The sequence below is a fragment of the Cyrtonyx montezumae genome, unplaced genomic scaffold (assembly GCF_038088225.1).
Source record: "Cyrtonyx montezumae isolate F1298 unplaced genomic scaffold, pur_monq_1.0 scaffold_3, whole genome shotgun sequence".
In the NCBI taxonomy this organism is placed as follows: Eukaryota; Metazoa; Chordata; class Aves; order Galliformes; family Odontophoridae; genus Cyrtonyx; species Cyrtonyx montezumae.
This window is the reverse complement of record NW_027072034.1, coordinates 81,843,669-81,870,458: the sequence shown is the minus strand read 5'-3', so window position 1 is coordinate 81,870,458 and position 26,790 is coordinate 81,843,669. Positions and strand designations below refer to the sequence as shown.

Genomic DNA, 26,790 nt, shown 5'->3' with positions numbered 1-26,790 from the left:
GGCTCTGTTTCAACTGTAAATTAGCCTTTTGCTCTGATGTTAGGAAGAAAAGGAAGGGAAGGACAGCAAGTCTGCAGCTGCTTTTATCCTGGCCAAGTCTGTCTGTGACCTGTGCCCTCAGTGATCTTGATGTCTCCTGAACGTGGTGTCTGCAGACTAGTGGCTTTGCCACTCTTCATATCAGTTGTAGGCACAATACTACTCTTCCCATGCATCGCCTGTGGCACCATGAGCTGCTTGGCAGAACTGACTGTGGGTGTTGGTGGATTCTCTGGGCACCTCAGACCAGGGACTGTGGTAGTGTTGAAGAGCTGTAAACATGTGAAGGTATTAGGATTTACTAGTAAGAATAAAGCATAAAGGAAGGGGAAAAATATTTGCAGGGATGTCCTTGTTTCTAGATCCCTATTTGACTGACCTGGAGTCCTAGGAAAGCCATTAGCCCCGAGAGGTTTGGACTCAATCTGTTGTTACTATTTTTCTTCCTGTTAGTAAATCCAGCTCAAATCCTTTTGTCACTCTGCCCTCATTTTGACAACAGGGGCTGCCTTGTTGTGGTGCAGGGGGCTTTATGGGGGATGGAGCCAGGACATCAGTGCTTCTAGTGTTGTCCTTCAACTCCTTGCTGTAAGAAGTGGGCTGTTGGGTGCATTCCCTTGTAGGTAGCTGCTGAAAAGTCTTGGCTTGTGTAGCCTAGAAGTGATCATAATTCACTGGAGGCTTCAAAAGCTCTGCAGGCACCTCTCCTTCTGGTGGCATTGCAGCAGCTCTCCAGCTATCCTGCCTGCCGTTCTCTTCCCACTGTTGTTGCTGCCTTGATAGCTGCGTGTGTTTTAATATGTCAGCTTGTTGGGCTTTTTTTTCTTTCTCTTGTTTCCTGTGTTCCTCTAACAAGCAGCTTGCAATAGAACAAACAAGCAAGGCAGGAGTGCTCTAGGCAAAAAGGGTGTTTGGTGTTTGATTTGAATACATACATATTTTTCTTGGTTAAGACTTGTGATATTCATCAAACACATCCATGAAGGCTGTGAATAAGACCTCTCTCTTTCTTCCTCTCTGACACACGCTTCCTGTCTCAGACGAATCCTGCACACCTTCTCATTCTCACTCTTTGCTGGCTGTTTCCTCTGCAGAGCGCGGTCTCTCACATCCTTGCATGCACATTTGTGAGGTCTCATCCTCATGCATGTGAAGTTGCGTTGTTGTCTTGGCAGACCCTGCACATGCTGCAGGTGACACATGCACAGTTGCTTGTGCACCCACAGGGGCTCTATTGCACAGAACAAAATTGCTTTTAAGGTGGGGAGGAGGGGATACGGAGGTGAGGCAGGGCTGGAAACAGTGTCATCTTTTCACCTTTCTGCTCAGATAACATGGAGGGGAGAGCGTGGCCCTGTTCCTCTGTCATTCACTTGCATCCCCTCCTGTGCAGACTTGTATTGTTCTCCCTGAAACTTCTTCGGCCGCCCTTGCTGTGATGGCTCCTTCCCTCTTGTTTCTGCCTGTCTGTCAGGCTCTGATCACATCGCTGTCAGGGCTGCAATGACAGCGGCTCTTTCTGACAGGTGGATATGGTTCTGTCACTCGCAGCAAAGCTCTTCAGCACCCAGATCCAAGCTGAGGTAGCAGTGCTGGAAGGCACAGCTAAATGGTCAAATGTGACGGTGACATCTCATGTTTCTGCATGCAGAAGGTGATGGTCCTGCCAGGGTTGGCTGTGTGTTTCCAGGAAGCCCTGTTTTCAAAGGAGGCCTTGCAAACTGTGGTTTGCCTTTATGAAGACTGATATTTGCTGCAGCTCTTAAAAGGAAAGGAAGCCCTGGGCTTTTCTCTTGTGTACGTCTCTCCCCTTTTTTGTGGATGGAGGCTCTGTATGGCCTTTCCTTGCACAGGGGCAATGACAATGTTCTGGCTGCTGTGATGGATGCCGTGGGTGTGCTCCAGAGCAGGCAGATGGATGTCCTTCACTCAGGACACGGCCACATGCATCCATAAAGGCTGAGAGCCACTCAGTTCCTGCACAGCAGTGGAGAACTCTCAGGTTTTCTGATTACTGAGGTGGCAGCTGGTAACCTTCCAGCAATGGGAGGCTGGAGCAGCGTGTTTCTGTGGCTGCTGCAGTGCTCAGATGGTGCTCGGGTTTGAACTGGCACCAGGCAGGCTGGGAGCAGGGAGATTATCAATAGGGAATGTGAGGAAGAGGGAAGGTGTTTAGGCAGTTTCTGCTTCACATGTCTAATTTGGGAGCTATCCCTTCTGTGGCTCCTCGTTCTGTGCCCAAATTCAAACTTTGCAGAAGCATAACTCATTAAGCATTAGTATACCATAAGATAAAGACCTTGCTTGCGTAAGGCCATCAAGCACTGATATTGACTCTCTGGGACATTTCTAAGGCTATTTATATCACAATAAAGCCATTTTATTAGTGTCATCAATCAAGAGAGACCGCATTTTGGCCTGGAAATGATTCTGCTCAAGTTTCCAGAAAGGAGAAGGGTAAGTAATTATGGGATGCATTATCCTCAATCTCATCTGAAATCCCTAATTGAAACCACATAGGAGTGGAGTTTATTGGTTATAAAATAGATGGTAGGGGCTTTGCTAGCACACCTATGACGAGTACAGCCTTCCAGTTCATGAAGGGGTAGAGTCTGTTTTTTTGGTGGGTAATGCAGAAGCTGCTTGTGCCCATGTCTAAACAAGGAGCGTATGCATTTACCTGCAGCTGGGCTGAGTGGGGGCCACTCACTGCTTGCAGCTCATTGTGCCCTAAGGTGCTTCTCTATGTGCAGCTGAGCATGGGCAGTGTGCTTGGGAGCAGCTGTGGTACAGGTAAGGGAGCATGGTTTCACATTGCCTGTGGGGGCCTCCGAGACTGAGTAATGGCAGGGCTTGAAAGCTGTTACAGATATTTGATAATTAATTGGCTGGGAAATCAGTTTATTTTAACGACTCTAGTTAAATAAAGTAGAGAGATAAAAGGACTCTAAGTTCCTGCAGTGCTACACTACTTCCAGGGATAGAGAAAGCCCATTACATGTCTGCTTTTATGCCAACAGGAGCTTTTAGTTCTTGCAAAGTCTCTCCTGAAAAGCAGTTGAAATCGTTATCTTCCCCAAATCCCAGCAGTTTTGGTTTTGCAACAAGAAAGGCCAAAGAGTGGTTTATTACCTGGGATCTGCCAGGCAGAAGGGTACAGGCAGTAGAGCTGTTGCCATAACCTCGTGCTTCACCTCTGGCCCAGTACTTACCGCAGCGTGGCTCCACCAGTGGTTTATCACTGTTGTATACTGCTCTAGGGGGAGCAATGCACGTAGCTCGGTTAACCTCACTTGTCTTTCCAAGCAGTGGCAGATCTCACATACACAAGATAGCATCAGGGAGAGGAGATGTGGAACAGCCCAGCATGAGCAATACCTAAGCTGGGTGACCTGACCTGCTTTTCTCCTATGAAAATCTGCATGAGCGCAGCCAGCACAACAGCAGCAATCAGAGAGGGGTTGGTCTCAAGCCCCCCCCATTCCCCAAGCCAGGTGTATTTTAGCTTCCAGCTATTTTGGAGGTATTCTTGTTTAGCATGTAGATGTGTTCCTTAAGGGAAAACAACATGTTTGGTCAAAGAGGAGAGGATTTGACTGTGATCTCAGCATGAGGGTCAGAGGGTCACGTTGGTGTGAGCTTTATGTGGGTCTGTAAGAAGTTTAGAGTGTGACTGTTCCAAGCGTGTGGAAGGACCTCAACAGCAATGCTGAAGGAGAAACTGTAGGATCTGTTCCTTGCTGTAGACTGTGCTTTGAATGTGAACTTTCATCTCGAGCCAGTGCATCTCGTCCTGAGGGTTGTGCAGCAAGCTGTGGATATATGAGCAGTGTTCCCAGCGCAGTCATATTTGTCAGAGTCTGCAAAGAGCCTGCAACACCATCTGTTTTAGTGAGCAGATAAGGGATTAAACTGCAGGAATCACGAGATCTATGCAATACATGAGGGGGGGTATGCCAGACGATCACAGTACAGCTTCTTTTTTTTCCCCACAAACTAAGAATAACTTTAACATTCTCACTTCTAGGGTTTAATGTCAAAATTAACTACTGTTTCACTCCTGTCTCGCAAATCCCAAACAGCTCTCTCTGCTGCCAGTACTGGCGCTTACGCTGCTGCAGATTAAAATTCAGCACACATCCTCTCCAAGAAATAAGTGCTGTTTTAAGAGAGCAAACCAAAAGAAATCCCTCAGACTGGCAGAAGTACAGCAGGACCTTGTTTGCTGCGCTGCAGCTCTCAGAAATGAGGAGCTTCAGAAGATAATTTTGGTTTAGGTGTCCCACAAGGTTGTGCAGTCCTGTGTAAATGCCACACCAAGTATAGACACTGGGGTTGTGGACACCCACTGGGTAGGCATGACGTCAGCTCCCTTGCATGGCTGGTGAGAGCCTACCTCTAGCCAAGTGTAAACGCAGAGCAGGCTACAAATCCTCATCTTTTAAACATTCCCTAGATCTGAAACCTCCTGCCAGCTGGAGCTGCTTTTAACTGAGCAGACTGAAGTGCTGTATTTAACGAATTCATTTAGAGGCTGATATGAGGAAGAAGGGCCGAGCCTCAAGTCATGTAAATCTAGGCATCTTCATTTACTTAGCAAGGCCTCATTGACCTTTGATTTACACCGTCTGAAGCTGCAATTGGACATCTCTCCTTCCACTGCCAGACTTTGGGAAATTAGCTAGCACAAGCAGTCTGCCAGAAGAATGGGCAGGATCAGGCATGGTCCACATGGGCAGCATCTGCTATGGCAAGCAGGAAGCAAGCTGCTGGCAGCGCAGGACAGAGCTCTGTGGGTGTGGGTCTGGCTGAGCACAGTGGGGAGGTGTCATTGCACACAGTCCCAGGCTTCTGGGAGAAGCAGCAGGAAGGTCAGCAGGTCCAGGTGAGACCCTTTCAGTAGAGTTCAGCAGCATTGTTTTTGCTAGGAAGTGCGAAAAGGGTTTAAAGTTTGGCTTTCCTGATGATTTGCACAGCTTGTTTTGTCAGTTCTTGAAGACTGCAGGTCAGAAGGTTCAGAACAGTCAGAGCAGAGTGGCTATGTCTGCGCTGCCGCTGGTAGCTGGGCTGGAGTTCAGGCTCCAAAGCTTGGAGCCAGTTGACCCAAGACTGTTGCTTTCAAACTGCAGGCAGCATGAGGTTTGTGCTTCAGCTGCCGCTTTCTGCTCTGAATGCGTTTCCCCGGGCAGTTCCCAATTAGAGAGAGTGAAAAACACACTCTCTCACAGTAGCACTCAGATAAGTGTGCCCAAAGGTGCTGCCTGGGTTTGTGAAGGCTGTTTTGCAGCCATCGCTTCCTAACTCTTGCCATCCCCACTGCACACCGAACAGTGTTGCGTATGAGGCAGGTCAGCTCTGTCAGGTTTTGTTGCAGGATGGCAAGGAGATTTGGCTGCGGGAGTTATTCCTTTCCCCTTTCTCAATGAGTCCTGTCTTCCTCCCAGACTGTTTCCAAACATGAGGTTTTAAGCCAGCTCCTGGCTTTCATGTTAACGGATGAAACTCTATCAAATGTGCTTGACATTTCTTCTTTTCTGCTCTTCCCTCTCTCCTCTGCTGTTTATTTATAAACATGCCCTCCTTTGCAAGGCATGCTGTATTGGAGAGTGAATGTAAGTAAGCTCAGATCAAAGCTTTTTGGAGCTCTCCCTTCCAGATACTCTTCTTCTTCCCCTTCCCTTCTTTGGAAAGGCTCCTTTGGTCGGCTGAAGAGGTGAAATGGAAGGAGGCAGAATGCAGCAAAGTTGCAAATAAAGGGAAGAAAGTATTGCCAAGCACTGCCTTAGCTTTTATGGCTTTGCTGTGGTTTTCACTTCATGAAACCCTTTGGCAAACAAGATAAACATAACACAAATCTGAACCTTTCAGTACTTCCTTCTATAATTATTAAACACCTCTGGGACTTATTATTGAAAATGAGTTGTATTCAGCAGCAAGGTAAAGGGCTACATTGGTAAAGAAGCTCATTCTGCCAAATGCTGTTTAGGAATGTTGGTGTTGTACTGGGAGCTGGTAGGCCCCAAAGCAGTTTGGCAAATGTGATCTTAATCTCAATGCTGAGCACTTTGAAAAATCAGGGGTCAGTTGTGACTTAAAGGGCTTGGCAACTTTACTCGAAGTGCTTTTGGGAATATGACCATATGGCAGTGGTTTTTGGAAGTAACAAAACATTTAGTCTTTGTATCGATAGCTCTTATGCTATCCACCGTTGATTCCCTAGGAATGTAGTTAATGAAAAGAAGACTGTAGCTGTATTAAGTATGTGAGACATTAGAGGCTTCTTTGCTTTCCTTGGGGGACTCTTCATGAGACTAGCACTTGAAGGTGGTAAAAAAGTTCTTCAAGTTTGAACAGACTTATTTCTCTTTTTTTTTTTTTTTTTTTTTTGACTCGGTTCTCCTTTCTGGACCCCCACACATCATGTTAAATAATTCCTCTCTTCCCTTGGTGCTTTCAGCTTCCAAAGAGGTATAGCTTGTCAACATATCCCTTTAAAGTCCTCTCTTAGTCAAGTTATACATATTTAATGTTTTAAGCTTCCCTTAGATGCTGATCCCTTTCCAGTCTTTGATGGATTTTGTTGTTGCTTGCCTCTGAATTCCCTCCAATTTCCCCATATCACTCTGGTAACAAGGTAACCTGGGATTGACTGTACCCATCCAGGTGTGCTCCGTACTCATCCGAAGTTGGTTTTGGATGGAATTAAAAAAGAGAAGCAGCGGAATCTCTCAAAGGGAATCTGCTTCGTGGCTTCGTCTCTCAAGGCATTATTTCATGATGGTATTTCAGGACTGGCTTCAGATATGGAAATGAGAACGTGTGCCTTGCTCAGAAGCTGTTTTCTGCTTTCATGTGGAAGAGAGATAGAAAAGGGGAAGAAGGGTTAAGCTCCTCAAAGGCTGTGTCTACATTAAGCTTTTTTCTTTCTATTTCCTACTCTTGCTTGCATGGATGTAGCTCAGTCCACAGTGGCACTGATGACAGCGCTGGAGCAGTCAAGGAAGCCAACATGTTTCTCTACACGTCGTCTCAGAAATCTCTACAAGCCCTGGCTCTATCAGCTGAGCAGCAGCAGTGGGAGCTTTGGATGGAAAGGGTTGGGTGTAAATAGTAGCTGGGATGTTGGCACATCAAGGAGAAGTCCCTGCAAGGGATGCAGCAGCAGGAGGGATCAGGCAGGATAGGCCCTCATTGCCATAAGCCATCTTTGCTATTCAGCTGCTGAGGGCAATGCTTGGAAGGGTAGATAATAATTTGGGTGAGCCACCTCAGGTACTCAGTAGCCTGAAAGAAAGGAAAGTTCAGTCTTATTTTCCCCAGTATGCTCCCATTCCCACTGTGCTTTGCCTCTAAAATGAATTCAAGTATTCTCCTTTCCCTTTTGGAGAAGGAACAGTATGAGGTGGAAGAGATACTGAGGTCCTCAAAGCATCCAGCATTGTGCTTTCTGCCAGGTATTGTGCTCCTCAGGTGTTGGGAGGAAGAGCTTCATGTAATATAGAGCATGGAGTCACTTAAATCTGATAATTGGTACAGGACTGTGACTGTAAGTGTTAATCTATGAAGTTCTGAGCAAGAAATTATCTCCAAATGATGATGTTAATGAGGTGTTGGTTGTTCTTTTTTTTTTTTTTCTGTTACTTCCAAAAAGGGGGCAAGGGGTTGAGAAATGCCTGGGGATAAAGGAGGTAGAGTACAAACTTATTAGGTGGAATGCTAACTGCCATTCAGACAGGAGACCAACTTATATTTGCTGAAGGCTAGATTAACAGGCTTTTATGGCTGGAAAAGATCGTAAGATTTAGATAGTGATTTACATGGTCCTTTTAGGAGGTGTTCCAGCTTTGTTAGAAATGTCTGCTAATTACAGGAGGGTGATCACTGGACCATGCATCTGGGTGCTCAGATCCTGCAATCCCCATTTGCTGCTGCTCTTGTTCCCATTTCCTTTCCCAAACATTCAGATCCGGATGACCCTTGCTCTGTTTCTTTCTGCTTTCCCCTTTTTTAGAGCTGCCCTTCTCCGTACTAATCTGTGGCATCATCTCATCCTCCAGTAGCTGTGCTGGCTGCCTTGATGTTTCTCACCAGCTTTTGCCTCTCCCTATTTTTTTTTCTTCCCTCTCCCCCCTCCTGCAATGTAGTGTTGCCTTTCTCCATCTGCCCAATTGTCTCTCTGCTTTTTATCTGGGTGCTGGAGCTCCAGGTGCTGTCACTCTCTGCGACAGCACAGAACGTTTCACACTGCCTCTGCGGCTGGATAATTACCAGATACTGAGTCACGTGGACTTCCCAGCCAAACCCTCCCTCTCCTCCTGTCAGAGAGGAGATTGCATCTCGGAAATAAGTTTCTTTTTTTGTATTGTTATTATTATTTTTAAGAAAACCAAGGGAAAGTTTGGAAGTTGCTCTTCTGGAACTACCTAGATGTGAGCATGTGGAAGGTACCTACAAGGCATTGAGGGCTCAGGCAGAAGGAACAGGCCATCTCCAGTACTGAATTTTGTGAAGGAAAATAAGGTGATAGTCCATAGGGGCTACTTATTAGTCACGCCCAGGCCCATTCTTGGTGCATTCCCAAAGCAGAAAATAATTGTAATAGTACAGAGACTCTCGAGTTGCTGTTTAGTTTCAGGTTGTTCTACAAATTCAGTGTAAAAGCCAGTATCCAGTTCCCAGAAGAGACTAATCGTCTTTTGTGAGCTTCAGTTCCTAAGTGACTGCAGGTGCCTTTTAAATGTCAACTCGTGTCCTGCTGATGGTAAAAGCATAGCATCCTTGGTGTAAGTGCAGCAAACCCCAAAGAATAATCCTCTGGCCATGTTCCCCATTGCCATCTGTGTCATCTCTGCTATCCTCTGGTTTCTCTTTTGACAGTGAAGAGGCCCTAGTGATGCCTACGAGGGGCTCCAGACAGCCAAGTGAGGCATATGCTCACAGCTGGATGTTTCACTGAAGCTGTGTGTCAGCAAGTCCCAGAAGGGAAAAGGAGGGGCTCCTGGTCTTTCCTCAGCAATCTCATCCTCCCATTTCATCCTGGTGCAAGATGCTGATGTGAAGTTCTAGGAGCATTATTAGGAGATTTGAAATGTACAGGCTCTGGCCAGGATGGAGTTAACGTTCTTCATAGCAGCTCATACTGATATCATTAAAAGGTACCTCTGCTGGAATGAATGGATGTGGACTAGAGCTGTTTATGCAGGTATACTGATCCCCTGAAGATGGGAAGAGCTATAAATCAAGCCAGTATAAGTTCTCATGTTCTGGTATAGTTACATCCACCCCGGGAGAGCACTGGCATAACAATTACTGTAATTTTGGGTTTGATTTTTTTTCTTCTATACAGAAAACAGAAACCTATGCTCTTAAGAAGTCATTTTCCCATAAAGAAAACCCATGGGAAACCAGCTGTGTGTCTGCTAGTGAGAGCCCATGCAGCTCTCATTTTTAGGCTGGAATATTTTTTGGTGAATTCCCTTGGATTTCATTTTCTGTCCGTATTGAATGGACTGAGAGATGAGGATGCTCACAGCACATGAGCAGTTCTGCACTGATAGTCATATTTGCTGGTTGCAATCCTTTTTGCTTTCATTAAAAACAGTTGATGTTAGAGAGAGCGAGATAGGAACGTTTCTGTACAAGGCACTGGGGAGACCTCATCTAGAAAGTTGGGTATGAATTCTGGTCACGGCAGAGGAGTTCAGACTGGAGCAGGTGCAGAGAGGGGCTACTGGGATGTTTAGGGCAATGGAGAGTCTATCATACCAGAAGAAACTAGAAGAGTCTGGCTTGTTGAGCCCAGCAAAATGAAGGTTGAGAGGGAATGTGATTGCTCTCAGTGAACACGCTGGAAGATAAGCACCCAGGAGAGAGAAAAGTTATTTAAGCTAAAGGATGGTGTTGGCATGAGAGCGAATGGATATAATCCAGCCATGAATAAATCTAGACTTAAAATTAGGAGGAAAAAAAAAAAAGGTTTCTAATCAGCAGAGCAGAAAGACTTTGGGCTGCCTGCCATACCAAGCATTGGAGGGGGCACTCATGCAGTTATGATGGAGAGTGAGCAGCAGTGCAGGGACCTAAATTGTCATCTAAATGATGAGGTACCCCAAGAGCTGCAGGAAGGTGTGCTGACTGAGGTTACAGAGCAATACAGCCAAAACTCAGTGCAGGCTCAACAGATGATGGCATCTCCAGTTGCTGCGCACAGCTTGGGGTGCCATTGCCCCAGTGCAGATGTGCAAAGCCCATGACCATGCTGAGGCCAGGCCCACATTAAACTGTGACATCCTGAGGCAAAAGGTGGCTATGTTCCTCAGCAGCCCCTGTAGGTCAGCATCCAGGTTGCCATGTGTGGCATGACCAAACTGCTGCACAGGAGCTGGCTGGACAAGGGATGACCAAAGGGTTAATGGAGAAACAGTGATTAACGAGAAGAACGTTGCTGCTTGATCCTTCTCAGAGAAAAGAAGGGCTAGAACTCATGTCTGAAGGAGCAGCTGAGGGAACTGGAGCTGTTTGGTCTGGAGAGGAGGAGGCTCAGGGGAGACCTCATTGCCCTCTGCAACTACCCAATGAGAGACTGTAGTGAGATGGTTGTTCATCTCTTTTTCTCAGGTGACAAGAGGTAGACTGTGAGGAAACAGCCTCAAATTTTGCCAGAGGATGTTTAGATTAGGTATCAGGAAGAATGTTTTCATGGGGAGTGTGGTCTAGCATTGGATGGGGCTGAGCAGGGAGGTGATAGTGTTGCCTTCCTGGAGGTTTTTAAGAGATGTGTGAACATTGCAAATAAATGTCTGCAGTCAGAAGTAACAGAGCATATCTCCTCTGGAGAAAACAAGCCAGGTAAGATTTTCTTTGTGTCGTGTGTTTAGTTTCTCCTGTAGAAGGTTAGAGGTGACAGTTCTGGCAGGAGATCCCAAAGCACTTTCCTGTGGTGAAGGTGTTATCACTTCCTTTTCAGCTATGCAATGATCCAGGACAGTTTTCAGCATTTTGCATGTGAGGAAATGGTGACTGAGAGATGTGTGTGAGGATGCCCAGGTGCCTTTCTCTAGTTTCCAGTTGTTCTCCCCAGATGGTTCTTATGTGATTGTTTCTCACTGAGTAATGAATAGAGAGCTATCAGTAGCCACTAGAAATGGTGCAGTAGCTAAAATTCATTAATGAGCCAAGTTATATTGTATTTTTGTTCTTATTTTATTTTTAGTGTGGGTTTTTTTTATGAGACAGCGAAGAGGCTAAAGAGGCACAGCAGCAGCGAGTTTTCTTTTCCTTCTGTGTGTACAGATTGAATTGGTGCTGAGATCAATAGTTCCTGAGCCCCTGCAGTGATTGTCCGAGACATGGCCATCACTGCTCACCACCCCTTTCAGTAGCTGCATCAGCAGATGTCAAGAAATTAAACCCGAAACCACATGGAAAAGCTAAATGGATGAATCGCAAATAGTTTATTAGCACTCGCTAGCGCTGATGGTAATGCTTTCAATAAGCCTAATGAAAAGCGTTTGACTATCTCAGTGAACTTGCTTATTGATTATTAGTGAACGATAAGAGCCATTTGATATCTTGGAGATGCCTTGCTCCCGTTACTTTGCAGTTAAAATGTCAGTTAACATGCCATTTAATATTCTATTAGTATTGAATTAGCACTTATTACACTGTGAAAATCATCACCATAAATCCTTATTAAAGCATGATCCATAAGGCTGGGTGGCATCTCTGGCAGAGCAAGAGGGTGCGTGTGTGCAGTTGGACACGCTGGGAAACCTGGGTGTATATTTGGAGCGTGCCTGAGCTTGGAATTTCCACACTTGTACACTGATTTTTCTGTGGCCGTTTTGAAGGAACAGGTATTTCCCAGATGAGTAGCTCAGATCCAGTTTGCTCACTCTTCCAGTTTTCCTTCTTGCCTTCTCTTTCTTTCTCCCTCTTGTGTTATCTTGGTTGTACCGCTGGCCTTGGGGTGACCCTGGGCAAAATAGGCAAGCAACAAGTTATGACACATTTTTTATTTTCTGTAGTGCTTCTCTTCCTCCTCTCAGCTGCTGAGGGTCCCAAGGTGAGCATTCCCAATGGCCGTGGCAGAGTGTGGCCCAGAAATGCCCTGCCTGTCTCCAGGCAGAGCCATGGTGCTATACCATACAGAGCAAGTCCAGAAAGCAGCGCAGCTGGTTGGTACTGTGCTGGGTATATTGTACTCTGCTCAGAGAGGTGTGCTGGGGGTTCAGAAGTGACTAAAACTTCAATGCCCTCTGAGTTCAGCTGCAGTCATTAATCTGCTTAGTTTCTCGATGCTGTCCCCCTTGGGATTTTCACAAATGCAAAATATGCACAGAGGAGCTTGGAATACCTTTGGAAAAGATTGAACCCTGGGCTGGGATCTTTTGTGCTGCTCTTTAAAGCAGATGTTTGTCAAATCAGGCCTGCTTCCAGCCTGGCCAGCAGCTTGGTGAGCCTCTCAGCTATTCCCACACAGCCTGGCTTTCCAGGCTTTAATATCAGAGGCAACATGTGCCTGAATAGTACTGGGGAGAGGTGCTAGGCTATTTGGATGCCAGGAGGCTCTGAGCAGAGCCCTGAGAGATGGAGGAGCAAAAGCTCTGGAGTCTGAACCACTCTGTCCTGCAGGCTGCTGATAGACCCTCTTGGCCTGTGTGAGCTTGGCCCTGATGGGTACAACTGCCAGGAGAGAGAGAGGAGTTGAGTCCCCATGCCTTCTCCAGCTGTGAGCTGAACACCACAGCTTCCTCCCCTTGTGTGTGTTGCTGAAACAGTGATGGATGAGCTGACAAATCTGGAGCCCTCACCTTTTGCCTTCTGGTCAGGCAGAATGCTGAGAGTGCAACTCCTCTGAGTACTTCTGCAGGTGAGGTGGGAGCATATGAAGGACTCATGACCTTTCCTACAGGCAGTTAGAACTGATCTGGTTTGTGGCCTTCCAAAGTCATTTGTTGTGCATGTGTAGGCTGCAGACAATAGGAAGTGAGACAAGGAGCTGTGGCTACCTCAAATGTCCATGAAGCCTTCAAAAACTCCTTGTAAAAAAAGAAAAAAAAAATCGGCTGTGGGCCATGGGTGGTGAGGAGCTGCTGTACTAGTAGGACCATACTAAATAGACACTGAGCAATGCAATAAAGGGAAGAGACAAAATGGAGACATTTGTTCATCTCTCTATCTCTCTCCCTCTGCAGGTGTTATGTAGAAGACAGAAGCTCCAAGGTGGCCTGGTTAAACCGTTCCGGCATCATTTTTGCTGGAGAGGATAAATGGTCCCTGGACCCACGGGTAGAATTGGAGAAGAGAAACCCCCTGGAGTACAGCCTGCGGATCCAGAAAGTGGATGTCTATGATGAGGGGTCCTATACGTGTTCAGTGCAGACACAGCATCACCCCAAGACTTCCCAGGTTTACTTGATTGTTCAAGGTAAGTGACATGCCTGAGAAGAGAGCAAAGAGAGAAGAACATGGAGGGTGGAAGGATCTGTGTCCTTCTTAAAGAAATCAGAGTCAGTAGACTCTGGACCTTGCAGTGGTAGCCAGAAGTGAGCAGTCCCTTTGTTTACAATAGGAGCCAGTAGGATTGTTCCCTTTCTCTGTAGCATGGTGTGACTTTGTTCTGACATCAGTCTGTCCTTTCCCAGGCAGTGACAGCAGAGAACATCAGTGGTGCCCATGCGTGTTGTAGATACAAACCTGGCTCTTGGCTCTGGTCATTCTGGCCCTAAGGGGAAAACATTTGTTTTACAATGCCACTTGTGGGGATGAGATGCTTGCCCTGTGTCTTCCCAGATAGCCCTCTTGTTTCTTCACCATTTCTTTCCTCAGATTTTCTTTCTTTTTTTTTTCTTACATCAGCAAGAATGTTGTGCTTTTTGGCCTTCTGTTGTCAGACTCTTTCAAGGCTGGGGAATTAATTTTCCTGGATGCTTTTCTCTGCAGGGTCACTGGTTTGCAGGGTGCACTGTCTCTAGGCATGTGTGAAACCTGGTACCTGTAGTAGCTGCTGCCTACCTTATGTTATGCACTCCATTTTTAGCTGCCCTCCTCCTGCGTATGTTACAGGGAACTGGAAACTTGGCAATCTGAAGCAGCATTGCCCTGTCTGCTTGCCTGCATGCTTGGTATAATATAGAGTAAACACATTAAGGTCACCAATTGGTGGTAAGGGCACTATGGAGTTTGCTTGTTCCATCCTGCCTAGACCAGAATAGCAAACAAAACAGTTGACTCTTTTTTTAATCTTCCCACAATTCTGTCTATCTGCCTATTTATCTAAAATATTTATGGATTAGCTTAAGTAGATGAGTATGTATGGCTGTGTTTAATATGCACTGCAGAAATGTTCAGTTTCTTTGTCATCAGTCAGATAGAAATTTGTTGTCTCCTCTGATTTGTCTAATAACCAAAAATGCTCCGAATTTTATTGCTCACGGCTTATGTTTGGATCACTCTGTTATAAATACGTGTAAAAAAAAAAAAAGACTCTCCTCTTGCTGCTTTTACTTGGCCAGCTGAGGTCTGACTAGCGTGTTGAGCATTCGTCTGCAAGGCAAAGTTGGGATACGTGGTCAGAGGTGATGCTTTACATGTGAATGCAGTGAGAATGAAGCTTCTCAATTTGTCTTGTGCAAAAATCCCCCTTCAGCGGTGTGAGAAGTGATGGGCACCAGCACACAGAGCAGGTCTCCAGGGCTGTTCGAGAGTTCAAGGGGATGCACCCAGCATGAAATGCACTCACAGAGTCCTGGAGGTGTACCCATCCTTGCTGCTTGCTGCAGCCATGCAGGTACTTTATTGCTGGTAAAGTCTGACCACACACAGATTCCATTTACCTGCCTAAAAATATATAGGTATGAATGAATTTTAGAGCCACACACATGTATTATTAATTTTATTTGTGCCCATTAGATACAAGCGTAAACAACAGAATTGAGTTCTCCAGCTGAGCTTTCACTTAATTGTGTGGGTGTCCAGCTCTGAGCTACTGCCACCTTTCTGAGGATGAGAGAATTCAGGTACTGGTGCACTTGAATGTGCCTCTAAGCACAGTGTCTGTGGATAATCTTTGCTAAACATGTTCCATGGATTTACCAAAAGACCCACTGCAATATTACGCTTAGTTCTTAAGCCTCAGGTCCCAGAATTCTGTAACTAGATGAAACTCACAGCTTCAATTTTTCTAAAAGTAAATATGGTCTGTTTAAGAGGGGAAAAAATACATAAATAGAAATTCCTTTACAATTTGGAAGAATTAGACTTATTTTAAACTGTATTTTTATTAGTTTAAAACTAATGAATAATTCATTTTAAACAATCTTAACTAATAAAACTAATTTATTAGAAACTAGTATACATTGCAAAATATCCCTCTTCTCTCACAGTATCATTTTCTCATTGATTATTATTATCATTCCCAGATGTGCAGTTTGCCTCCTCAAGAAACAGTCTGTCACTAGTGCAAATCAGAAGGGTTTGGATATTGAGTTGTGTGCTAAGCTTTTTAGATTTTTTTAGTTAATATAATTTATTTCCTCCTCATGCATTTGGGTTATAAAATTAAAAACACAGACTACAGAAAGCTGTGGGCATCCCAAACTGAAAAATAAAATAAATAGGACACAGCTTCTGAAGAGTTAAATAACAGGGTTGTTAATTTATTTGGCACGGTGACCTGGCAGGAGGATGCCTGGACTGACCATCAAAAGTTCTGTTGGTGATGCTTGCACTTGCCACTGGACTGCCTGCTGTGTTCATGCCCTGTGTCTTGCTCAGTTAGCAATTTTCCAGGTCTCTGCTCCTCTGCTCTGAGTACCAGAGACAGGGTCTTAGTTGCATTTCCACTCTTGAGAAAATCATAGGATCGTAGAATATTATCCAGTACTCTTTATTACTCTTTCCCCTTTCTCAAACTCAGTCTTCTCTACTTGTAGAGAAGTGGACATCCACTGCTGAAAGATTACTGTGCGTAACCATTGGCCATCTCTTCTGTCTTTCTGACTCAAGTGGCCAGCATTGGTGCCAGAGTGGGGTGAGCTGGAGGCAGCTGTCCCTGCCTAACTCAGTCATACCCACGTGCTGGTATTGTGCCCTTTACACTGGGGTGAAGGCATGAAAAGGGAGCTATAAACCGCCAGCATTTTGCACTGCCTCGCTGTGGGTGCAGTGGCAACTAGAGACTTTCATTTGCTACTCTGCATGTTTCTTTTTGCCTCTGATCAGAGAAGCAGAGATTTGGAAGGACCTTCAAGAGGCAGCGTGGTCCTTTCCTATGCACTAGTGACAAGATCAGCTAGATGTTGGCTGTTTCCAGCATGTAATTTTTGAAGAGACCCCACACCTTGAAAGCCATGCATGGCCATTATCTCTTCCTCATTGTGCTTGGAAAACTTTTAGTAAGATATGACCTGAACTGATTTTGTTACCAAATATTTATGATCCCTCTCCAACAGATGATGGTAATTTATCCTCCTCTTCCTCAAAACTACCTTCAACCTGCCCGTTAAATCCAGTGTCTTTGATCTCTCCAGTCCATCTTAACAGGCTGATTTCTTACAAGTTGTATTTTCCACCCCTTACATTGTACTTCTTTCACTACTGTATAATTTGGAAACACTTTTCCTTAAATATACTGCCAGAACCGAAGTAGAAGTTCCAGTTTAGGACTCATTTGTGCAAATGAAAGGCAAATAACTGTAAAGTTTTGCATATCGTGCTTCACTTAACTAACCCCAGAATGAGATGAAATTCACCTTTTATTTATAAAAGCACCTCACTGCTTTCTCTTATTTAGTCCCTGCAGCTCTCCAACCCTCAGGCAGTGGCCTGCAGCATGTTGTGACTTGCTGCAGATTATCTGCTTCTACAGTGGAGCATTACTGTGATTTCTGAGCACAGCACTTGCTGCTGTTGGTTCCCATCCAGTTGGTTTCTCCATGGAGACTACCACTTAGGTTTTCTCATCATTCTGGTCTCCAATGTACTTGCAGCTGCCATTGACTTGGTGTCCTTGAAAGTCAGGTGCCTTCTTTCTGTTGCATCCCAAAGACGTTAAGTGTTAAAGAGATGAGGGCAGGAAGAGGACTGTAGTAACAACCCACAAAACCTCCCTTCCCGCAGATAGTCATTCATCTGTTGATTGCAGCTCTTTGAAGCGTCCTGATGGTGATTTAACATCTGCTATATTTTCTTAGCTTGTTCAGGAGGCTGTCAGGCCTGCTCAAGCCAAGATATATCGCACACTGCTCCCTCTTTATCCACCATGCCAGTTATCCTATAAAGAAAGGGGTGACAAGATATATGTTTGCCAAAAGTGCATTGGTTATTTTTTCCTTTACTGTAATATTATCCTCTAGGTGTTTATAAAAGGGATGTTTAATTGTTTATTCCAGTCCACTCAGTAACTAGTTCTAGGAGAGTGAGTCATAAAAGGGACCTGGTGGCTGCCCCTTTCCAAGCTCTGTCTTGGGTTCTTTTAGGGCTGTAGCCTCAGGCCCTTTTCAGACATAAATAAATGTTGGAGGTTAAATCCCTGTAGTCCTTACTTAGCAGGGTCGCAGGCACAAAGACAGCGATATTAGCAGGCATGGGGTTTAAAACTTTTGGCAATAAAGATTTAAACCTGTCCAGCTCAAGCTGAATAACTCTCAGCTAGGCACAAGCAGATGGTTGCTGGTTTTGCTATCTAGAGGCTTTACAGCAAGGCATCACTGTGAATGGAACTGGTAGAGAACTTAATGTGAAACAAAAGCATCTGACTGGTTTTGGCTTTGATTAAAATTAGGACGGTTTTAGAGGTCTTAGGTTCCTTTTGTGGTCAAAACTGGGAAGAGGAAAAATACAGGTTACCACAATTCATCTAAAAGCTAATGGTCTCATCTGGAATATGGAGAACTCGTGCTCACCTTTTTGCTCAGATTCTGGGACTCCTGCAGCCTCTAACATTTCTTGTGATTCCCAGTTATTGGCAGTTCAAAGGATGTTTGCTCTCCCTTGTTTAGATGTTTATTTCATGACAAAAATTCAAAAGGGCTTTGTCATTTTGGCAGAACAAAAACAAATTAGGAAGTGTCAGCAGCAAGTTTTCATCAAGAGGAATTCTTGTTTACTGCCCAGCCCTCATCACAAACTCCAAATCGGTGTGAACCAGCTACAGGCCAAATCCTCCAGTTTTCCTTCCAACTGATGATAGGTGTTAGCTGTGTGGAGAGAACCACACAGGGTATAGCCTTTCTCCATTATGCATGGCCTTGCTTACAAAGACTCAGTATCGATGATTCATCATTTCTAAGTGGTATAAAGATGCATTTGTTGATGCTGAGATTTAACTGCTGGAAAATTATTATAAATTCTAATAGTAGATTAGCTGTTGTCCTTCTCTATCTACTCCCCTGAAATTAAAGGACTCGGTGCATGTGCTGCGGAGTGAAAATCCCTTGTCCATGAAGGCAGCTGAAGCTAGCCAGGATTCCTGCTTGTAAACGCTGTCCTGGCAATGTGTTCCTTGGTAAGATCCAGTTCAGGAGCTGAGGAGGAAGGTGGTTTTCTATCCATGCAGCCCTTGCCCTCACTGCTGAAGATAATGATAGGGGAAAATTGTGCCATAGACTTCAGAGTTATGGGAAGTGTTTCTGGATGCAACTGGAGTAAGGCATGCTACTGTCTTTCATGGGGGCCTGAAGTCAGATACCACACAGATGCAAATGTTGCTGGACACCTTGGGGCTAAGCCAGTGAGACAGATTCGTGTACGAATGTCGATGTTTTCGCTGGGATGTGACACCTTGGACTCCCTTTATCACTAGTGAGGAGAAGCAGGCCTTTCTAAGACACTGACCAGTTCAGTTTGAAGGAGCCAGCTGAACTTTATCAGATGAACTGACCTACAGAAGTGTTAACTTGTCTTCAGCAACTGTGGAGGGGAGCCCAGGGGGACCAGTTAATGTGGTGCTTGGCACCTTTTTATCCTTTCCAGGCTCCTTCTGTCTTTCTCCTTCAGTTTATTCAGACAGATATGGGGTTGGAGCTCTCAGTGTTTGCTGGTGGTCACTGGAGACCAGACCTGGTTTTGAGCTCAGCAGAGCTTCGGTGGGGGCTCATCTTCCCTTGGCATTTCTGTCCTTCCCAATCCTGTGCTAGAAGCAGAGCGACTTGAAGAGAGTTGAAGCTATTATTCCTTTGCTAGCCAAACAATAAGGATGTTGGAGTCAGGTGCTGTTCTCTGAGATACATTTTCGTTCCCGCTTGGTGGGCGCAAAGCCCAGAATTTGGAGGAATCTTTGAGTGCTAGCACTGTAGTGTTTTCAATTCCAGGGAGTCTGCAGTAGGTAAGAATGAGCACAGACCGCTTTGTCTTTTTCAGGACATAGCTCCAGTGGGAAAACGACAGCGAATTTGGCATGCTGTTGCAAAGAATAATGAGATAACATGGGAGTATGAATTTTCTGGGAGAGAGGAAGAAAAAAAAGATCATTTTACTGGGAGCAGTGCAGGAGAAGAAGAAAAGATTGGAGGGAGGAGATAAATTCGGATTACTACAGAGCTGGGAGAGACAGAACCAGCATGCACAGAAGGAAGTGACAGCAGATCAGTTTGGTGGGGAAAATAAGCCAAGAGAAAGGAGAAACATCTTGGGGAACCAAAGCACAGTAGATCTTGTTACCCCCCTTCTGTTGTTATTGTGGACTGTAATTTCTGACCAGCAAAGTAATTCTAGAATTTCAGGCACACAGTAATATTGGTGGCAGCTTTTCTAGGGTTTCTGTGCTTTTTTTTTTTTTTTTGCTCAAAACCATAAATTACAAGAAATTGCACCTGGTGTTTCATAGTTTACCAAGGAACTTCCTGCCACTCCACATCAAATATGTTTATGGCCTCCCCATAGTGTCCTGATTCCTCATAACTTTTCTTTTCCTATCTCTAGGCAGGGATGGAATGTTACTATGCAGTGTAGGTTTTGGCTCTGTTTTGTAGGTTGGCTCTCAGTTCTTAGTGCATAAATCAGGAGGTTTTTCTGGAAATATTTTGATGCTTGCTTTGCAGGTGCAGGCAAGAGACAAAAACAGAATACTTCAAAAAATGCTTACTCATTTTGGAGGAAAAAGTATTGCATAAAATGCACTGAATGTTTTCCTGTGTCTGGGAGGAAGGGTCTTGATATGTTAATCCAGTTCCGTTCATACATATATATATATATATATATATATATATAACACAACTCAGCTTGAGTGGTCTCTTTAGATAAGTATCATCTGACTTTGTGTAATTTTTGCCTGTTCAGCTGATTCTAGGCTGAGACTGGTGCTGTGAAACACTTTCCCTTGATGCTTCTTTGTCTGATTGTCTCAGTCTACTGTCCTATGTCTTAGCTTGGGCTGTAAGGCAGTGGTATAGGGACCATATTTGCTTTCAGCTCCATAAACAGTAAGAATCTAGTCCCAAGTCTGCTAATCCTTGAGAGACTACAAGTAGCCATTACTCTTACATTCAGGCATGTTTCTTCTCTCGTGGCTGGAACAGTAGTGTCCATGATAGCAAAAGACTTGTTTTGACCTGGTATAAGCCTTGAACCTCAGCTCAATATGCTCGTAACAGGATATAGCATCCTAACATCCTGAGTAGTATATTCCTGATGTTTACTCCCTCCATGATGACCAATGTCTTGTTAGTGTTGAGTGGAAAATTTTTCTTATGGATAAAAAGTGCTCTGAAAGTAACACCTCCTGTTTATTTCCACAGAAACTGCAAAACAGGTACAAAGAGTACCATAACACTGTTTGATAGAGCGTGTTCTCAGCTATGAAACACAGTTTTATTTTAAATAATCTCCACTATTAGCTATGCATTTTCACCAGCAATGAGCAAGAGCCCAAATGCCATGCTCCTAAAATTCTGCACTAGCAGAGGTGCCTCACTGTCACTGTTGCTACTGCTGAAACGCACCACCCACTGCCTCAGTGTGCTATGCTCACATCCACTGTTTGCTCTCTATAAACATTCAGCAAATGTCGATGAATGTCAATGGGTGCCATTTGTTCCACATGGGGGAATTTGGTGGCACACCTTTTGCTTCAATCATACTTCCATGTCAGAAGCCATTCTGTCAGACTGTCCCTCTGCTGCCATCTGTCACACGACAACAACACGTGAGGGAATCTTGGTAGGAAGGTTTTGCCTCTACTGATGTACCACCTACATCCACCTCTAACATCATGGGCCAATGTAATTAAATAGGAGGCATTACTTTCAGAGCAGCCCTTGCAATATTTTATTACAAATAATAAGCCTGTAACTGCTTAGTAGTTTGAAGATGAGCAATGACTCTTTTTTTATGAAAGAAAAATTTCTCATGAGATCTGATCTAATCTAAAGCTTTGCATTTCTAACCTACAATAATAAGATATATAGCTGGTCTCCACTAGAAATTTTAGGATCAGCTTCTATTTATACTTGCGCTACAGATGAGAGCAAGGTTAATCATGCTCCACCTTTCTCTGTCTCAGATCAACCTTTTCTGTAGCTTTACTATCCATTTTATTTTCTTCCTCTCATTTGAAAGAAATACTGCCAAGTTGAGGTTAGCGAGATTTGTGGTTTGCTTAGCTGAGTTTTTATTATATTCAAACCCCAGAGATGCTGAAGTTAGCTTGGCTTGCTAAGGAAACAGAGCATGTAAGGTTTTGTTTGTATGGTTATGCTGTTTGCCTACCCTTCACAGAATTGTAGGGGTTTGAAGGGACCTCTAGAGATCAAGTTCAACCCCCTGCCAAAGCAGCTCCCCAGCCCAGGTTGCACAGGTAGGTGTCCAGGTGGGTCTGGAACGTCTCCAGAGGAGACTCCACCACCTCTCTGTGCAGCTGTGCCACTGCTCTGTCACTGCACTGTGAAGAAGCTCTTACACGCATTTGTGCGGAACTTCAGATGCATCAGTTTGTGGCCATTTCCCCTTGTCCTGTCACCACACACTGCAGATAAGAGTTTGGCCTCATCTCTTTGCCTCCCGCTCCTTAGATATTTATACACGTGGATCCAGTCCCCTCTGAGTCTCCTTTTTTCAAGGCTGAACAGACCCAGGTCTCTCAGCCTTCCCTTGTAAGGGAGGTGTTCCAGGCCCTTTATCATCTTTGTAGCCCTTTGCTGGACTCTTCTAGGAGATCCCTGTCGTTTTTTGTACTGGGGAGCCCAGAACTGGACACAATACTTCCTCTTGGTAATCCTATGTTCAGCTACCTCCAGAACCTCTCAAATCCACTGAGACCTAGACCCTGCCTTTAAACTTTCCCCCTAATGTCTCCTACTGCATCTCTTTCTGACAAGACATACAAAAAGGTTTTCAGCTACATGTTGATTTGGAGCTATGGGTGTACCAGATGGCTGATGTCATATTGACCAGAACTGGTCAAGGGCTCTGAAAGGCTGAGGGATGAGACAGGAGGACCTTGGACACTTAGCTGTGGTGAGCCAGGCATTGTTAACTCATGGAACAATGTGTTACTTTTTAATGTTTTTCTTATTTTGCTGGTTTCTGTGGAGTAGGTGCTACAAATTTGCCATGCCTAAAACTCAATGTGGGTTTCATTTGAAATTTCAGATTCCTGGGGCCCACCAACTCAAGGTCCTTGGGTTTGGCTGATGTGTTACTGTCTATACTTATAGCTGTGTGTTAATGGATAAGGACCTGGATCAAAATTGTGATTCCACTGAAATTAAAAAGAAATTTTGTGTCATTGGTGCCAAGGCTTCATCTGAAATTGGAATTGGCTAGAAACAGATTGTAAAATAAACTTAGTTTGTGCCAACAGTTCAAAAACAACACCCAGACCTGTAGAAAGAAGTAAATTTATTTCTTGGTTTAAAAGCTTTCCATTTAATATGTATTAATTACAGAAAGAAAGAAATTGGCGCATCAGGAAAGGAAACAAGGTAATAACATTTCTAATGTGAGGCTGTCCTCTTAAAGGTGACTTTGGGATTTGAAAGTGAGAGAAGGCAGATGGGTATGTTGCTTTGCTGTGTCTTCCTACAACGTGTTTGTGTCTGCACAATGTGTATTGATCCCAGCCATCTCATTGTAACCTTGTGCTCCTATGATTTGTCTCTATCTAGTTGCTGGCCATCATCTCCCTTCCCAGCAGGTGTGTCATCTGTCGTTCTGGTGTGTGTATAGGCTATATCTTGTCGGATATGCCTCCAGCTACTTTCTACAAAAACAACGAATGATAAACTGTATTAAGTAATAGGTTTTCAAGGTTTGGATTTTGATGGCTTTTTCAGCGCTCAAGCTCTTCTTTTTATCTTTAGAAATATTGGAATTGCTACCCTGGTAGCAGCACCTTACCAGAAAGTGAAGAAGCATTCTGAGAAAATAATGATTTAATATCCCATTTCCTGTATAGCTGCTAAAACGTCAGTAGTTGGCTGCTTGAAAAAAAAAAAAAATCTCCAAAATAACAGAATAGCAGATTGCTTTAATAAAGCCTGAGATGTGATAGTTAGGGATAGATAGATAGGAAAAAATAACTTGCCAAATGTGAGTACAACAAAACAGACAAAATTGAAACAGATACTTAAGACGTATGGCTTCCATTTACGGAGTATTCAGACAAGGGAGTGCTTCTCAAAATCAACCCCAGCTTTTGAAGGTGTCTTTTTTTTTTAAAGTAGATAATAGGTTAAAATATGTTAACCTCCAACAGAAGCCTGGAGAAAGATAATAAATTAGAAAAGCAATAGCAGCATGCAGGTTGTTCCTGGGATGGAAACAAAGGTTCACCTCAGCAATCTGATTGAGCACATGGTAGCAGTCATTGGAGATGCTGAGTCTGTTTGTCACAGCTTGGACTGTCAGTAGAGAGACCTGTGGTAAGAGGATTCAAGCCCTCCTTGAGGTGCATGTGTGGAAGTCTGGGAATATTCAGACTTCTGAATCAAGAGGGTGGTTTGTTTCCCTAAGGCACAACTGGAGTGCCATCACTTGTCTGTCTACTTTTCACTTTAGAAATCCCTTTAGAAATCCAGAAATGGAGGCTGTGAGCACAGTCGGTTCTGATAGCAGAAGGCTGAGGCTGTTGAGGCTTGGACAAAGTATATATCATAACATTCCCTCCATCTTCGTGTATCAGATTTACCTTACATCGTCTACTTGATGGCACTTCTCTAGCCTTCTAGAGTTTGTTCCAGGAATATTTTTACTATGTAGACACATGTAGGAATGAGAAACAGTGTTGAAATGTAAAACTTTCAGAGATTCCTCAAACAGAAAAGTAGAGTACAACTACATTTTTCTTCCCATTCCATGAAGGTTACCTTAAAAAAAAAAAAAAAATCTGTGGAGAAAAAAAATTGATAACTAGGGAGGTCCTCTTTAATGAAATGAGAATTGGATTTTGGTGATAAGCTTTAATTTAGGGCAAATAATTTAATTGGAATGACTCATTAATTTTGGGGTTCGTAAATTGGGCCTCTGGCAGCCTATTATCTTCTCTTTTCCATTCTGAATGTTCTGTGCCTGCAGTGTAAGAAAAGTCTTTTGCCTTTAATAAGGTAACTCCCTTTGAATGTCTGAAGGGACTCTCATGGTGCTGTTTATGCAATGGCATCTCACCCCTGGGTGCCCTTAGCCTGTGGGCTGCTCTTTTCCCAGCATCCTGGCTGCAGTTAGATTTGGTTATGAGGGAGGTTAGTAGTGGTCTGCCTGGCAGGGCCATTACAAGTTGTCTTGGGAACCATTAATAAAATTGTCTGCAAGGAGATTAGAACTATGTCAGGATTAGCATAAAGTATGTAGATGGCTCCAAAAGTAATGCCTCCTATTTATTCCCATGGGAAGCACAACAGATGCAAAGAGCACAGTAACGCTGTTTGACAGAATAGATTCTCATCTACCAAACACTCCTTTTCAGCATTGTTACTGCTACTAGCTACGCATTTTTGCTAGTGATGAACAAGAGCCTGCATGCTGTAATCATAAAAATCTGTCCCAGCAGAGGTGACCCGCAGTTTCACAACTGCTATGACAGCTTTGTTGCTAGGAAAACATTGCCCATGCAGTCCATCTTCCATTGGCCCAAACAGACGGAAGTCAGAAGGTGCCAAACCTGGACTACACAGTGGGTGTGGTAAGACACAACAGCCAAGACTGGCAGTATATTCCATGGTCTTCCAACTGGTATGGGCCATGGTGTTATGATGTTGCAAGAGAAAGGTTTTCATCTTTTCTGACCTGACTCTGGAAATTAAAGACTTCAGCTCAGTCAGTCTCATAATGTAGTGGTCAGAGTTAATGGTTTGTCTGTGTTCCAGGAAATGCAACACAATCACCCCATTCATATCCTAGATGACATTGCTGTGGGCTGCATGTTAGCTTATTCTTTGACGAAGAATTCATATATTGCCACTCTGTGGGCTGCCATTTTGACTCTAGTTTGTAGTGGTGACACCATGTCTCATCACCAGTATTAGTGCAATTCGGGAAATTGTCACCTTCAGCCTTGTATTAGTTCAGCAGGTCCTGTCAGACTTGCATATGGTGTTCTGTCTGTTATTGTGTGAACATCTGTGGGATCCGCATGTTGCAAACTTTGCAGTATTCCAGTATTGTGACCACTGCTTCCAGGGAATTGAAAACAATACTGAGCTCCATACACAGTTCCATGGTCACAATCTACCAATTCACATGGATGAGCTGATTGAGGTACTCCATTTTGTGGTGTGACAGCTGTGCATGGCCATCTGGAACACTGCTTGTCTTTTATGTTGCTGAAACATACCACCCACCACCTCACTGTGCTCACATCCACTGTTTGGTCTCCATAAGCATCTAGAAAGCATCAATGAGTGTCAGTGAGTGCCATTATTTCTGCATGGAGAAGTCAGTGATGCACCTTTTCTTCACCTGTACTTTCACATCAATGGTCATTCTGTCAGACTGTCCCTCTGGTGCCATCTGTCACATGGCAATAACATGTAATGCAGTACTGGCAGGAAGATTCAACCTCTACTGCCATACCACCACCTTTTCTCCTTTGACGTTGTGAGCTGACATAATGAAATAGGAGGCATTATTTCTGTAGTAGCCTGTAGTCTGAATTAGTGAGTAAGTGACTCAACTGTCTGTGTTGTGTTAGACAGAAGATTCAGCTCTCAGCTTTGCTGTGCAGTGAATATATTCATCAATGTCCTAAAAGCCTGTGAAGACTGGCAAAGTAAAGCACATGGTGTGAAGACCCTTTAGAAGGGAGAGGAGCCTAGAAGCAAGATCCTACACCTGAATTTCTTGTTGCCCTCACGCAGATGCCACTGCAGCAGCTGTAGTCTGGAGTGTCTCTTTGAAATGATTGTCCTCTTGTCAATCTAATGGGTATGTGACTTTTGGATGTGTTCCTGTTTTGAATGCGAAGACAAAATACTTGTCAGAGTAGGATAAAACTCCCCAAACAACTGCTGAATGGACTTTCTGTTATAGAAGCCTTATGACCTTGTCTATACAAATCTAGCAATGATCTTTAGGGTTAGGCATGCACAGAGCTTCCAGTTTGTGATCTTCTCTGAAGTTTTGATCCACTTGTTGACCCACTGGAAAGAGATGGAGTACAAAAATCCACTAAGAGATTGGCCTTGGCACTCCAAATTAGAGTACTTTGGCTTTCTCACTGTCAATCCTTCAGTCTGTTCAAGAGGTTGGCAATGAGCCTGTTTTTCACTATTGTGGAAGTTTCATGTCATCTGTGGTCTGAATATATTCCAGAAGAGT

General features: G+C 44.2%; 1 protein-coding gene across 3 annotated transcripts in view; it reads left to right on the top strand.

The window, feature by feature from the left end:
- The window catches only part of LSAMP (limbic system associated membrane protein), a 933,774-nt gene that overhangs the window by 768,268 nt on the left and 138,716 nt on the right, over window positions 1-26,790 (top strand). For all 3 annotated transcript variants that reach the window (XM_065742082.1, XM_065742083.1, XM_065742080.1), the window contains one exon: window positions 13,236-13,468. In XM_065742082.1, coding sequence (XP_065598154.1) covers window positions 13,236-13,468 — 233 coding nt within the window. The remainder of the gene's footprint in view (window positions 1-13,235; window positions 13,469-26,790) is intronic.